The sequence below is a fragment of the Pituophis catenifer genome, unplaced genomic scaffold (assembly GCF_029215685.1).
Source record: "Pituophis catenifer annectens isolate HBS135680 unplaced genomic scaffold, rPitCat1.0.hap2 SCAF_2, whole genome shotgun sequence".
Lineage (NCBI taxonomy): Eukaryota > Metazoa > Chordata > Lepidosauria > Squamata > Colubridae > Pituophis > Pituophis catenifer.
In genome coordinates, this window is record NW_027256882.1 from 109451933 (window position 1) to 109468748 (window position 16816).

The window sequence follows — 16816 nt, forward strand, 5'->3', positions numbered from 1 at the left end:
ACCCACACAAACGCACAAGTTTTAGAGAATGGGGGCCACTGAATTCAATAGAAACAAAGTTTACTCTCTGTTAAAGGTGTGCAGGTTTGCAGCCTAGAGACACTGGCTTTCTGGATTGGAAGTATTAAGGAAATCTCTCATCTTCATAAATTCTTAGCATTTTCCAGTGGTAAAAGATCAGTTCCTATTTTCCTCTGGACTGTGTTTATGAGTTTGTTTTTTAATCCTTTAAGAGGAAACAATTGTGTGCATGTTTCCCTCACCCACCAGGATTGTCTGATATCCCTTAAACTGATTTTTTTTTCTGAACATTACAGCCTTAACACTTTGGGGACTTTCCCCTCCCTATTTTTCTCCTAATGGGGATGTGAAACCTTTTAGTACATATTGGGAGCATGTCCTAATGATCTGGATAGCCAGAAAGCAACAATCCCAAAGTTGCTTTTTTCAAGAGGCGACTGGACTTTGTTTTTTCTTTGAAGACCTTTCGCTTCTCATCCAAGAAGCTTCTTCTGAAGAGCTGAAGAAGCTTCTTGGATGAGAAGTGAAAAGTCTTCAAAGAAAAACCAGAAGGTCTAGTTGCCTCTTGAAAAAGCAACTTTGGGACAACTATGACCTGGATGACTGAGAATCTCCATAGACAGAAAGCAACAAATTCAGAGCTAAGAGATCAGTTTGAATAGAACCAGTGAATTCTAGTCATCTCTCTCCTTCCTGAACATCTTGATAAAGTCATCCTATCAAAAGCACAAACTGTAGTAACAAAGAAGCTAATATCAATGTCTGTAGTAAAGGTCCCCAAGAAAAATTATTTAGAAGCAGATTGTTAATGACTTGCAATGTCTGTCTTTGGATGTTCTTAAAATTAAAATTTTCTAACCTTCCCAAAAGTCTTTGCTTTTGACCCAGAAAAGAGAAGACAAAATTAATCTTGTTTTTTAAGAAATTAACTCCACACATTGACAAATCAACACACCGTTAAACAATATGTTTTTAATTTAATTCTAAATAAAGAGATAAGAAATAATAAATCTTCAATAAAATATATAAAATTGTACAAGGCATCCCTTTCAAAGGGATTTTCGTAGGCTAGGGATGGGTGGGTAAAAGGCCAGCACTGAACTAATAGACAAAAGATTCACAATGTAGCCTGTAGCAGGGCAGATTCCTTCTCACTCTTGAGAAGTTATATAGTACCATATATGCCAAGCAGAACTCTTTCCTCCCTGCCCTCCTCTGACATAAATCAAAGAGAGGAGAGCTGTCCTGTTTTTAGAGTGGGCGGCACTACTTTGTTCTCATAGCTTTGTTTCATCCTCTGGGTTTGTGGGTGTGTCAAGACTCATTTAAGCATAATTCATTTTTACAAGCTAATAATGGTTAAATCACAAGATTATTGCAATAAACACAAAACAATTCTGCAACACAAAACAACTCTGGTTTCCTCATCCCTCTGCACATCTGCATAACTATACGTCCTCTTTTCGTATCTCTAACCTGTTTGTTCCCAATATCAAAATGTCGGCTGAACGCAGACTTAATTTAAATGATAATTAAGTGGACACGGGCAAACCGGGATCGAGACAAATCTAAAAGAGGCTTCTCGGGTTTTCCTCTGCCGTGGCCTGTACCCATCTGAATGCTGCCTTACAAACAAGAATAAACCGCAAACGAAAACTTGGCAAAACTTGCATCTGTAGAAATCCTTTACAAGATTGAAATGGGGAATCCCACTTCATGGGTGCCATTCTACAGAAAATATTTCAGGAGGAAATTTTTATAAAGGAATGGAAAACTCGCTTTGCCAGATCAGATCAACGAATCACCCAATCCATCATTTTGCATCGGAAGTATTCCAGTTCCTTGCATTTCAGTTTCCAGGACTGTCTGGAGTGCAGTGAAGGGGTCCAAAGAGAAATGCAGAAACCAACCAAGTCTCAAGTCAGCTTTTATTTCTGAAGTTGGTTTTTATAAATAAAGCTCCTCTATAGGTTTACGCTTCCTCAATCAGTCAAAGAATACATGTGCATTTTACCTCCATGCCTGCACTCACACCACACTCTAGGAATAAGTACTACTGAACAAAGTGAGATATATCCCTTCTGAGTAAGCAAGCATAAGAAAAGACTGCAACTTTCTCACTTTCAAGGTGTGTGGGTGTGTGAATGATATTCCTTAGATTTCCTGGGAACTTTGAGGAGGCTGATAATTAAATCATACATTTTCCTGGGAATAGTTACCAATGTAATCCCTCTTCCCTGTGCAGTATATAAATAAACTATATTCCTTAAAGTCTGTATATTAAAAAAAAAAACTTGCATTCAGGATCAGATTCTAGCTGGGGAGCTCACATTTGGTCGGTTCCCAAGTTGCAGAATACAGGTTCTGGGTTCAAATTCCTATATATTTGATAAGGCACATTACAAGTAGGTGAAAAATGACCAGTCATAGTTCTGTACAGCACTTTTAACCGAGCACACTCCATCATCCCTTTCTGGTCTTCTTATGATAAGTGATACATGCTGTAACCCACAGGAGTAGCATAGAGTCCTACAGGTGGGATGGGAAGCACAGGTCTGTGAAAGGGATACGATGTTCCATAGAGAGAGGCAGCCTGGAGAGGCGAGTTGATAGGGAAAGGGAGGCTAAAACCGGATGGCAACATGGGCTTCGCCGCCATTTTTAACTTCTCCAGTTCTGCTTCCTGCAGTCTTTTTGCTTTGGCCCTCCGGTTCTGGAACCATATTTTGACTTGGGTCTCTGTAAGATTGAGGGAACTTGAGAATTCAGCCCGTTCAGCAATGGATAGATACTGCTTCTGACGGAATTTGCGCTCTAAAGCTAGCAGTTGGGAAGTTGTGAAAGGTGTTCGAGGCTTCCGATTGGTCTTGTGTTTTCTCAACGTACAGGCTGTGGGGCTCAGGTGTCCTGGAAGGAAAGCAAAGAAAGATCAATTACTTGAGGAGATGAGAATTAGACCACCAAATGCTAGGAATAGCAACTTTTATAGCATAAAAGATTTTTGGGGAAAAATGATGTCCATAGCCTAATGAAGTAGGAAGATAAAAGCTTTTGTATAGGAGTGGCAGTTAAGCTGATTTTGCAAAAAGGTACAACGTGCGCGCATTGATGTCAATAAGACAAAACATCCCAATTTGGAAAAGTACCCGGAGGAGAGTATGTGAAATAAAACAGAACAAGAACATTCAGAGTTACGGAAGCTTTTTAAAATGGAGAAGGAATTATTTGTGAAATTCTGGCTTATGTCGTCCTTTTATTTCATAAGGTGAATGTTCTAAGCTTATTCTTGGCAAAATCAAATTATCAGATAAAACCTACTGTGCCCACATATTAAATTATTACATTAGATCAAAGCAATCACCCATCCAATCCATTGTGTTTATTAATTTAGCCAATATAATCCACTTAAATCGGGAGTCTTTATCTGCAGTGTTTAAAGTCTTCTGCAACTTAGCAAATCAAACACACAAGAGTTGCTTTGTCCTTAACAGTCTATTTAGAAACTCTCCTGGTGTGAGAGCTATTTCACACACATTACTTAGCAGCCAAATTTGGGGTTTATCACTAAGCGCACACTTGACAGGAATATGTAGCCAATTGTTGCTTTCAATTTACTTTATCTATGCAAAACATGTGTTTGACACAATATCACTACCGTTTGAAGTGTACACTTTGCACACTCTGGCAACACTATTAGAAAACAATGTGAAGGGAATAATAAACAGCACTCTATATGTTTATACCCAATACTTTAAATTCCTCCACTAGGAATATTAGAATTTACCAAGAAAATTTAACATTTGTCATAAATGTCCTATTCCACTACAGGAATCCAATGACCCTATGTATTTCAGCAAGAAAGCGAGCAAAAGAACAAAGGTTGTGATATACTGAGAAATATCCTATAGGTAATCCTCAGTTTACAACAGTTCATTTAGTGACCGTTCAAAGTTACAACGGCACTGAAAAAAGGGGACTTGTGACCGTCTTTCATACTTACGGCCTTTGCAGCATCCCTATGATCTCGTGATCAAAATTCGGACATTTGGCAACTGGTTCATATTTACGACAGTTGCAGCATCCCGGGGTCACGTGATTGCCTACTGCAACCTTCGGACAAGCAAAGTCAACAGAGAAGCCAGATTCACTTAACAACCATGTGACTAACTTAACAGCGACAGTGATTCACTTAACAACGGTGGCAAGAAAAGTCATAAAATGGGGCAACATTCACTTAACAAATGTTTCAATTGGCGACAAGAAATTTTGGACTCCGTTGTGGTTGTAAGTCGAGGATTACTGTACTTAGAAACAGTATGACAGTTACTGTACCCAGTATGACAGAACAGCCTACAATTTATATGGCAAACCTTGTTTGTCCTTCTCATATTCTGTATCTCCAATATCACATCAAGGAAGGAAGGAAGGAAATCAGCTTGTTACATAGTCAATCACTGGCTTTCTTTCCTTTCTGCAATAATTTATTCCATACCAGATTGTCTAGATAAAATGACTTATTTTTTTATTTATGAATGATTTCTTGATTTATGATTTATGATTTATGAATTTATGATTTATGAATGAAATTGATTTATGATTGAAATTGATATGGCTGCCCATCTCACAGAAAGTAACCCCGGGCTGCATACAACAGTGCAATAAAACAGTAAATAAACTTATGGAAGGTAAAGATATTGAAAGGCCTCCATTTGGAAGAATGGGCGCATCAGGTGCTGCCTGTATGTTCATTTTAGCAAGTTTTGGAAAAACAAGAATTTTAATAGGTTATAACTGAACCAAGAGGGGAACATATTCCTAAAAGAAACTCAGCTAGGTGAGCTTGTTTTTTAAGTCTTGTAAGTGGTAGAAAACTAGATACCGCATCAGCCACTACATGTTATGATTTATCTGAAATATTTTTGAAGTTTTGCCTACAGGCACTAGTATAAAAACTGATAAGTTTTTAATTTGTTTGTTCAAGTCTATGTTCACTTACATGACTTCCACTGAAATTAAGGGTTGATTGATATATATGTGATGTTTGAACAGAGTAGATTATCGCCTCTCTGTTGGAATTAATTTAGTTTCTTGTATCTTTAGGCAGCAGTGGCAGGTGGGGAGGGGAGAGAGAGGTAGAGATCAAAAGGCCGATATATTGATTTAACATATAGTTGTTATGACATGTGCTAATCCTGAAAATATATATTCTGAACAAATATGGGATTTAATCATATTCCATTACTACTCAAGACCTTTAATTGAGAAGGTCGCCATTCTTTTCAGCCTGCTCTGCCTACATCCAGAAGTTCAATAATATGAACTATTATTTTCAATTCCTTGGAGAAAGAACAACCTGCCAACATCAAAAGCCACTATTTCTCAGTCCTACTGCGCCACATCAATCATGGCGGCTTACTTCCAAGACACTTCATGAAAATCAGTGTCTCAAGGAAGCCCCTTGTAAATTTAAGAGTGCAAACCTTTGCTGGTTTACTCAGAAGTGAGTCCCTTGTGTTCAGGTTAGGCTTGCTCCTTGATAAACATATTTTGGCTTGCAGGTTCAGAATAAGCTCCAGGGAAACAGAGGTGGAAGAGGCAAATTTTGGCTGTCTTTACAGGCCAGATTTACCTATGCATATCCTTAACATGGTTTCCTGAACTGACTCAATTTCCTAGCTTCGTACTCCGTCCTCAGCCACAAGCAAATGACACAGGCTATATTCGCAGAACCCATTAGGTGTTTAGCCAGTTTGTGGCTGAGGTGGGGAGGGGGGGTAGTACAAATCCAGTGACTCTTTAGAACAGTGTTATTTTAAGAACAAATTTAATGAACTTAAGAACAAAGTAGTTATTGCACTACAGAATCAATGCTAGAAATGTCATGCCATTAGTCTATAAGGGCTCTTTTTTTTCCTTTTTCTCTTGCCAATCTTTTTTTTTTGGTCTTTAAAAAGAATGTTCAGAAATAAAAAAATACAGTAAGATCGCCCTCCTATAAGGCACCCTTATAGAGAAGCCACTCCCAATTAAATCTTTCACAAAAATAGAAATGAAGTTTTATTTTCGAATTTCATTTAGGATTATGTTGTAAATGTCACCAAGATGCTGGAAAAATGAAGGCTTTATCTTAAAGTGTATTAATCGTGAATGGAATAGATTTTTTAATCATGTAAGTAGGTTTGTTTGTTTTTTTTACTATGAACATATTAAAAGAATCATTCAATTTTTGACAGTTCTCCCTAACTAAAGCAAAGCCCAAGTGGTCCGTAAACAATGATTCTCCATGTTGATGAACAGCGTTCATAAATAGAAGAACAGCTTCTTTTGTGGTTTAAGACTGTTAAAAATCATACATTGTTCGTAAATGAAGAAATGTTACTGACTCAAAGATATTATTGGAAGGCAGTATTAATATGTTCTCTTTTACATATTTGTATGAGTGTTTCGGTAGGCTACCGAGAATGTGTTAAACCACCAAGTTATTCAAACGCATAGAGGACTTCGGCTTAACTGGGTTTATGTTAGGAAAGTATACATAGATTCAGCTAGAGTGTCATGCCCCTATTGATAATAGAAAGGAGAAGAAGGCAAGTTATATATTTCTGGCTGAAGCAATAAGGCACAAAGCAGTAGTTTTACTTAATGGAAGTTGGTTAATAGCTAAGGTTCCAAATGGCATTACATCTGTTTTCAAAATATGATATGCATTATAAAAAACATAATCTCTGTAATCTCTGTAGTTTTAAAATTGTCTTCTAAAGTAGCTTGTCATCTGTCTAATGATCTCATTCCATTTATTGCTGCACTTCATCACCATAGTACAACTATTAAAAAAAAAGAGTTTTATTACTATTTACAAAATACATATTGAGCAGCAGCTGGAAGCTATCCCTTGCCATTTTATTAGAGACATTTCCTTCCAAGCATTCTAATGTTTGGTATTTTTTCTCCTTATGCCTCAGGTGACTTTTAGTTTATTTGGCTATTTGATGAGAATGGATCTTCTCCAGATAAATTTTTCCCTCTTCAGGAGCAACATGAATAAATCTGCAAATTAGTGAATATTGCAGGAAGACTTTAAGATACAATCCATGGGAGCAAATTCCACTGAAGTTAATAAAAGTTATTTTACACAGAGGTAAGATTACTTGTCCAAATAATTCAGTAAATGGGACAGAATCTCTACAATGTGTACTCCTCCTTTCAGAAAGTAACATTGCCTTATGATTTTTCCTATTTCACTTTTCTTCCAGTTGAAAACACATACAGGTCACACTGGAATCTGGTGCAATTTTAATTTCCAGGTTTAAAAAAATGATTTCAGAAGAGTTTGGGACTATTTTAAAAGTTTTCTTAAGTCATCAGATCTAAAATTCCAAGGCCTCACAAATCTGAATTCACTCCATAAAAAAAGAAATAAGCAGAGATGCCAGTGTATGCTTTGCAGAAGTTACTTTATTTGCTTTATTTGTTTTCAAGACTATCCTTTCATATTTGCCTAGGCAGACCTCCTAAATTGTACTGCAAGACAGATTTAGACTGTTTTAGGGTTGTTTGATCATGTGAAGGGAATAATTAGTATGCAATCCTATACAGATTTACTCAGGAGTTAAGTCTGAGTGAATATGACCAGACAATAGAACCGAATAGGAAGAAGAGGCACCATCTTTGCTTGCTTTCGGGATGATTTTACAGAAAGGTGTGTGGAAAACAAAAAGATGACAATAGGTACCTTAGTTTCCGTGTTTTTCCCTGCAAACAAGGTTTCCTTTTAAACTCAACAGTGATACTTTTTTAAAAAGTGTACTTAGATCCTAACAGAAATTACGGTATATTCCATTAAAACGGGTAAGCACAGAGCTTGACAATAACTTAAAAATGAACCCAGTTGTGACACAAGTTTTCATGGGGCAGACTCCATCCTTTGCCTGATGTAAGGCAGGCAAAACAGCACTAAGGGCCATAATATATATATATATATATATATATATATATATATATATTATAATGGAATATCGAGAGTACACTGCAGTTAGTGTACTAAGACAGCTACAAATAAACTAAGCTGTTTTCCCCATCTTCTCCAATGAATCAGAAGAGGTTGGTACAGGGGAAAACAATGTTGAGGAACTATTTTTTAACTTGGGTTCAAAAATATACAAGAGGAGGGGTCCTTCCTTCCTTCCTTCCTTTCTTCCTTCCTTCCTTCCTTCCTTCTGCCAAATGGCAAGCTGATTTTTGGAGAGGGGGGACTCGATTAAGAGAGAGTTTTAAAATATATTCATTTCAAAACCTGCCTGCGATGAACTAGATAGGTGTACCAGGACGGCAGAAGAGACGAAAGAAAGAAAGAAAGAAAGAAAGAAAGAAAGAAAGAAAGAAAGAAAGAAAGAAAGAAAGAAAGAAAGAAAGAAAGAAAGAAAGAAAGAAAGAAAGAAAGAAAGAAAGAAAGAAAGAAAGAAAGAAAGAAAGAAAGAAAGAAAAGGTGTTATGGCTGAACTGCCTAGCAGCGCCGATGTCGAGATTCCCTTTCCGACCGAGCCGAACTGGGTCCAGGCGAAGCGGAGCGGGAAGTCTCCGAGGGATTATAAAAGAGCAAGGTGATCCTTTTTCCTCAGCCTCCCGAGTTCTTTGGTTCCCGGGCCTGGACCCACGGCGTTGGGACTACGCAAGTAGCCGGTATTCAGCGAAGCCTGGAAGGCCGGCTGTCGCTACAGGTGCACCGAAGAAGGCACCGGAGGGCGCTGAGCGCAAGGATCGTCCCTCGCCCGCTTAGAAAGAAAGCCGCAAGTTTGGCGGCGGAGGCGAAGGAAGGGAACAGTGAAGAAACGGGAAGCGGGGGAAAAGCCACCGAACTAAGCGAATTAAGCAGAGAAACAGACTTTTCACCGGGAGGGGGGGGAGAGAGAGGAGGTAGGGTGAATAGGGGCGATCGAGGTCTCTAAGCAAGACAACGAGACCAACTCCCTTCTGCTCCTAAAAGGCAGAAGCTCAAAATTACCCGGTTAAAGTTGGATCCGGATGGCGGGGAAGACCGAGAGTTAGAGACACAGACAGACAGACAGATACAGAGTCAGAGTCGTTCGGACTTGGGGTGGGGTGAGGAGGGGATCTAGCTTGAGCCTTGAACTGCAAAGGCGTCAGTGGCGCCAGGCCCGCGGCGTCTCTTTGGACAGTTCCGGACACACAGCAGCTTTAAAGGGGCGGCTGAAGCTTAAAAGATCGCGTCGCTAGCGAGTCCAAACGTTAACTCGCGGCCCGCAAACAAAAGAAGCTGTTTTTTGTGTGTGTGTTTTAAATTATTATTAAACTTTTAAGGCCGAGAGACCTCGCCGAAATTATTCATCGGACATTGCGCCACCGTTGCTTTGTAAACTGGAGCGGGTTTCTTCCCCCACCAGCCCCCTCCACCCTGCCGAAGCCTTTCCTTGGATTCAGCCTGACAAATGCTTTCTCCGAAGTTTTTTAAAAAAAAAACAACAACTACCCGCAGGCTGCCTCTCCCTCTCCCGCTCTTCTAAAGTCCGGACCGTGGCGAGATCGCAGTTTTGCTGGGAGGGGGGGAAGGTTTGGAGGGGTGAAGCCACATCTCTCTCTCTCCCTCACTCTCAGACACACAGACACACACACACAAACAGACACACACACACACACACACACAGAGCTGACTTGGTCGCTCAACTTCACCAGTCCTAGCGCCCTTCGCTTCGACCCTCCCTAAGTTCAAAGCACTCACTTGGGGGAGGGGAGTATCTGCCGGCCTCTGGAATCCAAGACGAGCCATCCTCGGAGTTTTCGGATTTCACCGACGAGGTCTCGAAGGTTTTTGTAAGCCCGCCGGGGCTGGGAGCTTCCCTGGAGACGTGAGTGGGCAAGAGCAGGTTCCTAGAAGTACCCAAGCCAGCCCCTTCCAGGCTTCCGCTCGCCTCTCGGGCCGGCTTTTTGTCGGACATAAGCGCTTCCACGCTGAACGGCAAACTGGAGACCTTGACTTTGTGGTGATCCTCGGCCCCAGCCGCGGGGCCCTCTTCGTCCGAGGAGAAAACCTCCTTAGCTTTGGAAGGAGAAGACATCTCGGCGCAGCTTCGCAAAGATCCCCGCGCAGAGAAGCAGCCGCCCTGCAGTCTCGCCGCCGCAGCAGCAGCAGCAGCAGCCTCCTCCGCCGCCGCCGCCTCCTTTCTTCTTCTCCTTCTCCTCCTCTTCCTTCTCTTGTTCCCGAGTCCAGACCTCTCAATCAATCTCTCGCTTCAGAGGCTCTCCTGGACTCACCACCTCCGCTCACTTCAGCCCCCGACAACAGACCCAACTTTTTTTTTTCCTCCCCTTTTTTGGGAGACTTCTGGGCTGTTTCCTCCTTTGGGAAGTTGAGTAAGCGCGGCTCAGCAAATGAGAAGCCGCTCGGGATGGCGACGTAAGGCGGTGACTCATGTGATTGGCTCCGAGCGGCCCTGAGCATAAGTGGTGGGTTTTGTTTTTTTTTTGTTTTTTTCTTTCTTTCTTTCTTTCTTTTTTTTTTTTTTTTTGCCTTTTAAATAAATTAGAAGTTAATGACATGGGCAGCAAACGGAGCTGTGTTATTAGGGAGCTTTCCAGCTCTGTAACCCTGCCAAACAACAGGAAAGTCGGTAGAGTAATTAGGGCTGATGATACCAAAAGGAAACTCTGGAAGAGCAGATTTCAACCCCCCCCCCCTTTTATATATATATATATATATTTAGACCCTCTCATCCTGGGGAGGGGAGGGGGGGAGAGAAAGAGAGACTGCTGGATTTTCAACCAGAATCGCTTCAAAATGTTCTAACTAGGCAGCCGTTCCTCCACCCCCACCCCCACCCCCACCCCCCAAAACCAAGTCCGCATGACATAATAGTGCAGCCATCCATTTTGCCTATATACTGAAAATGCAAGGAGAACTAGATGGAAAATAGTTGTTCTGTTTTTACTTCTAGAGAGAGCCACCGCTCTTGGGGGGGGGGGGGGAGGACGAGAAGGAAGGATGGCACAAGGCAGTGGCATGAATCACTTCCAGGTTAGGGAGGTGAAATGGACCGTCCTCTGGGCAGAGCTTCTCTTAGTGGAAGCGAAACCCACGCAGTCTTTAAAAAAGCGCGGCCCGGGATACTGAGGCCCCCTTGGGAAAAGAGTGGGGTGGGGGGAGGAAACGAGCAAAGTCTCCCGAGGCGAGTCGGTTGGTGCTCCGAGACAAGGCCTTTCCACAAATGCCTCCTCCAGAGCTGCTCTCTCCCTCCGAACGGTGAAGGAGACCCTCGCGGGACAAGGACGAGAAACTGCCCCGAGGAAGGCAGTGAATGGGAGGCGGGATGAGTTGCAGACCTTCGGGGGAGGGAGGGGGGGATTTCATCAGAAGCAGTCGGCTCTTTCCACCACCTCGCGAAGATAATTTGGGATTTGAAGTTTGCCTTTCTCCACTTTGCCCAGGAATCGTTTCCCGCCGCTCACACCATGAAGCGTGTTGGGGGAGAATCTGACTTTTATATATATGACTTTTCTGACTTTTTAATATAGATAGATAGATAGATAGATAGATAGATAGATAGATAGATAGATAGATAGATAGATAGATAGATAGATAGATATAGATATAGATATAGATATAGATATAGATATAGATATAGATATAGATATAGATATAGATATAGATATATAGATTAGATTAGAGATGATAGATAGATAGATAGATAGATAGATAGATAGATAGTTTTTAAAAATAATTATGTCGGTAATGCTCAGTTGCAACAGGCGCCTAAGCCCTGATGACAAACAGATGCATTTTTAATAAGCCCTGAGTCGGCACTCTTTCACTTGCCAGCGCATCAAACAGCCTCAAGGAGGGCAGTTGTCACTCTGGGTTCTTTTTTCTTCTTCTTCTTCTTCTTCACGACGTGCCATTAAGACCAAGGAGGTGGATTCGATTTAAATGACATTCCAATTAGCAGCTCGAGAAAAGTAGAGCATGTTTTTTTTTTGCCTTGGCAATTAATTTTAATCTGTCGGTGATAGCTATCTAATCGCTCGCTGATAACTATTGTAGCTATTAAAAGAAGCAGCAGGCTGGGGAAAGCGGCGGTGGCGGTAGTGACGGGGGCGACGGTGTTTTCGAGATGGGGAGAGGCAGAACCACAACAGGAGAAGAATCCTTTCCTTGAGCAATATTCTCTGGTCTCAAGTCCCTTCATTCTTAAAAAGAGAAAGAAAGAGAGAGAGAGAGAGAATGGGGCGCCCTCTTATTTGATCTTATAAGCACTTATTTTCCAAGGATTAGTTTGTTTTAAGCGAAGGCGACTCGAATCTTTTCAGCTTTCTTAAGCCAGCCCAGAGGAAAGAGAGACTGAGAGAAATAAAGAAACTGGCGCTTGGTCGGTTATGTAAAACCGCTGGGTTTATGGTAAATCTTCCTTTATCGCAGTTATTAGGAAAAGGTGCCCCCACACCAACATTGCTGGGCTTTCCATCATTAGCTAGAAGGGCAAACCGAAGCACCCGGAACCTCGGCCTGCAGCTTTGTCGGGGTGGGGGGAGGGGAGGAGGCGATGCATACCGAATTTATCCTAATTTCTACCTCCCCGAACTTTTTTTTTTTTTTTAGCAGCCCGCTGTAAGCAGTTTCAACGAAACAGATGACTTTGGCTTGCTTATTCACTCCTCCTTGAAATAAGACCTGTTGCCTGCCTCTTTTTTGCATTTGATCATTAAGGCTCTCAAATAAAAATTAATTTGCTGCCTTACACGAGAAGATGATGGGGATCATCATTTCCTTGTTTACGAGGAACAGTCGGAGTGGCATGCGAAAATAAAGGCCGTCCCCCTCTCCTGCGGGGTATGGAGACAGTTGCTTTGATCGGGGTGATTTCCACCGCCCCCATCCCCCCACCTTGGTCCGAAGCCATTACTTCCAGCAGTGGGTGTGAGAGAAAAACCGCTGGACTTCGGAGGGTGGACAGTCCACCTCCCGTCGAAACCATGGCAACACTGCTATGGAATTCATCATAGTGCCTTCCAGGAGTCTGAAAGGCTGTGCAAGAAAACACATGGACTTCCAAAGTAATTGCTGTTATTGTCAGGTCTTGCAACCAATTACTGTGGTTATTATTACTCCTACTATTTATGCTACGTGCTGCAGAAAAGCAGTAGTAACTTAGGATCACAGGCTACTGAACTCGTCCTAAGGAACGCTGCACCGGGTTAGAGCTGCAAGTGGTTCAAATCTGGATTCCGGAGAAGAAGGCGAAGTTCCTTTTTTCATTTGCCAATCAAGCCCCGTAGCTTCTAAAAGTCCACCTTTCATTTTAATACGCTTCTGCGTATCTACAAAGAGGTGCCGCTTGGATAAAGGGTGGACGTCTTCTCCAAACTGACCCATCCCTGGTCGTCATCTCTCTACTGGCACCAAGCCCTGCAAATGCCAGGACCAACTTGGAAGCCACATGTCTACGAGCTGGGTTGTTTTCTTGCAGACATTTCAATTACCCAACTAGGTAAGATCTTCAGTTGAGGTAATGAAACGTCTCCAGGAAAACAACCCAGCTCAGAGAGCATCCAGGACTCTTCAGTTCGACCCCCGAACTACAAACATTCTCTTCCATTGGTACGACATGCCTCCGTTTAAGAAGTAGTTTGGATATGAACCCATTATTCCATTAAACCGGAGTAGACAGAATTTGAAATAAAACCTTGGGAAAAGTGAACCTTCTCTAATTCCCCCCCCCCCCACGTTTTATCTCGAGTATTAACTGCCAGGATCACTTTTAAGCTATTTTCAAAACTCAAGACTGCCAAACATGTAGCCAGCATGAACCGACGACAAATTCTGAACACCCGAGTGGCAGTAAAGTAAGCAATTGGTTTGAATTGAGTCCTCTTTGCAAAACCATCGACGTTGGGATAGCAACCAGCCTGCATCCCGATTCTCCTCCTCTCCCCTCCCCCCGTCGCCGCCCCCCCCCCCCAGTGACAGGAAAATTAAAATTGATGAAAATCGAGAACAATGTGAGTAAACAGAAACAATGTAAAGCTAGTGCCGCTCCGTCGAAGAGCTTCAGATAATTACCCCCCGAATCAATGCAACACTTTACCCACAAAGAATAGGAACAGGCATCAGGTTAGGTCAAAATGACCTGGTTTACAGTTCGGGCATATTGGATTCTGTGTCTTCAAACGGACAGGTTAAGGCTTTTGAATTCTTCTAGCCTCCTATTGCCTTTTTTCTTTTTTTCTTTTTGTTATGGGTTCAGCTTGATCGTCTGCCCAACTCTGAGCCTTTTTTTTTTTTTTTTATGATTTGCAGGTTTTGTCCATCCAAACCATATTTGGTAATTTCAGTCGCTGGTGGGAGGTTTTTGCTTTGTTTTTACTACAGGTAGCGAGGGAAAGAGGTACCGATATCACCCACAGGACCCCCTCCCTCCCACGCTCTGTACACAGGAAGGGGATGATGGTGAAAAATGACTCGAGGAGATATTCCCATAGGCTTTTAACAGATTAACAGCCTTGGAAGGGACTTTATAGGTCATCTAGTCCAACCTCCCCCCCCCCCCAAAGCAGGAGACCCTACACCATTTCTGACAAATGGCAGTCCAATCTTTTCTTGACAGTCTCAAGTGATGAAGCCCCCACAACTTCCGAAGGCAACTTGGGTTCCATTGGTCGATTGTTCTCACTGTCAGAAAGTTCCTCCTCATTTCTAGGTTGAATCTCTCCTTGATCAATTTCCATCCATTATTCCTTGTCTGGCCCTTCAGGTGCTTTGGAAAACAGCTTGACCCCCTCCTCTCTGCTTCAGAGACAGGAGGACCCAATTATATGGTTCGGGATTTGAAAGGCTCAACTGGATCAATCATTTCATTCAAGGCAGCACAAATAATCCGTTCCGTGTAACCTCAAGTATTATTTCGGTAGCTGGGACTTTCCAAGCCCCCCCCATCCCCCTCGCCAGGCCATTGAGTTCAATGGACAAAATGTAACGGAGGGGGGTGGGAAATGCATGGGAGGGGGGGAAAGAGAGGCTCTCCGAGTCTTTGAAAGAGCTTCTTGCCTATCTTGATCCACCCTCACCCCCCACCCCCACCCCAAAGCACCGTTTCTGAAGGCAGAGCCAAAGGGAGGAGTTGGGATGGAAGGTTCGCCCTTGAACAGAATGGATCGGAGGCGTTTTCGAACCCAATACAGGCCCAAGGAGTTCAAAGGGCATTCAAACGCCTAGAGGGCAAGCAGCCCGACGCGTGGAAGGACTTTCTCCTGATGTCAGTGGAAGCGCCAACCTCTCACCGTTCCGGGGCTTTGAAGTCAAAAGCCGGAGGAGGGGGGGGAGCTTTCGGGCTGCCACAGTCTTTGTAAAGAGCAATACATCTTTCCCAGCAGGACGGCCTTTCGCCTGTTGACAAGGAAAGGGGGGGTCGTTTTCTTTCGGTAGGATGCCTTCCTAAAGGCGTATGTGCGTCTAGCCCGACAGCATTAGAAACGCGGAGCAGCCGATTCTGGCAGGGCTCGCTCCTGCTTTTCCTTGAACTAACGCCGCACATGAAACTCGCCGCCTCCAGAGGAGCAAGTCGTAGAATTGTATTCCCGAATGTTTTGGGGTCACAGTTAATAAAGCGACCCCCAAACTGCAAATGTCTTCCCTGTTGGGCCTGCAAGTCTTAAAAAGCCGGCATTTACTTCCCAACTGGAGAAAGATCTCCCGAATAGGCATGAATACATGCCCGCTATTCGCTTGTTAGCCGCGCCTTCGCCACTCGGCCAGTTTGGTTCTTGATCCAACCAACACAATTACACGTTATTTCGGAGGAGAGGAGAAGGAGTTTAAACTTCCTAGAATTTAAGCAAGCGTTGCAACCGGCTGCACAGAGCAAAGGGAAAAAGGAAAGCGCTTCTCTTTTTCTGCCAACAATGGTCGAGATTGAGAAATGCCTCTGGTACTTACTACACACTGTTGCTTGATTATCGTGTTGATAGCGACAGTAATAATACTCAGCGATTCGGGCAATTAAGCGGGATTGCACAGATCGGCATTGTTGCTTTGCCACGAACACTTTTTAAGCCATCTCCGAAGTGCTGTGCAATTTGTCTTTATCGCGGCGCGCAAATCTACAAGAGGTGTGCCGCCCTCTGCGTCCGGTTAAATTTTAAACGGGGGGGGGGGGCAGGCCGATGTCCTTAGGAGCCTCGCTTCGGTACCCACCTTCGGATTCAAGTGGGGCTGGCGGAAATTACGATTTCAGGTTCCGAAAATTCTTTGCAAGGGCTCCGGTTTGATCAAACGGCCAAAAAAAAATATTTAATAATAATAAAAATTCGGGTGCCCGCCAAGTGCCATGGTGCATGTGTATGCTTTTGTGCTTATTCGTCTTGTTTTAACCAGGCTGATGGCGAGCATCTTAAATATTATTACTGGATGAGGATACACCGCGCAGGGCGTGGAGCATCCAGGGGTTCAAGGGACAGTTGTGCCGGGCTAGGGGCCGAGTAGCGGAGGGCAAACTCCTCTAGGATCCTTCCTCCTACAGGCCCATATAGGCGGGGAGCTCCCAGAATAGTTCCGCGTCGGCTCCCTCTTTCTTTCCCCCAGCCAGCCTCGCCGCCCCTCCACTTTCTCTCTCTGCCGCCGCCGCCGCCGCCGCCGCCCCTCTCTCTGGTCAATTACAGCAGCTGGGAAATATGCGCCCTGTTTCTGAAAGTCAGTCGCTCGCTAGAGGAGGGGTGGCGAGCAGGAGGGAGCGAGAGACGGAGGGAGGGCGGGAGAGACGCGGCAGACAAACTAAGGCTGTTTGCAGGCGCC

At 43.3% G+C, this 16816-nt stretch overlaps 1 protein-coding gene across 1 annotated transcript; it reads right to left on the reverse strand.

The window, feature by feature from the left end:
* Positions 1-1001: 1001 nt before the first annotated feature.
* On the reverse strand, positions 1002-10151 carry MSX2 (msh homeobox 2). The gene is made up of 2 exons (XM_070933956.1): positions 9758-10151; positions 1002-2928 (listed from the first exon to the last, which is right to left on the reverse strand). Exons 1-2 carry the CDS (start codon positions 10092-10094, stop codon positions 2504-2506), a joined length of 762 nt encoding a protein of 253 aa, XP_070790057.1. The 5' UTR covers positions 10095-10151; the 3' UTR covers positions 1002-2503.
* Between the last annotated feature and the right edge of the window lie 6665 nt (positions 10152-16816).

What these genes read in the sequence shown, in the direction of transcription:
- MSX2 (XM_070933956.1), bottom strand. Translation starts at nt 10,094, where the DNA reads ATGTCTTCTCCTTCCAAAGCTAAGGAGGTTTTCTCCTCGGACGAAGAG. An exon ending in CAGATACTCCCCTCCCCCAA is followed by an intron (nt 2,929 to 9,757) that starts GTGAGTGCTTTG and finishes CTTTCCTTCCAG; the next exon opens with GACACCTGAGCCCCACAGCC.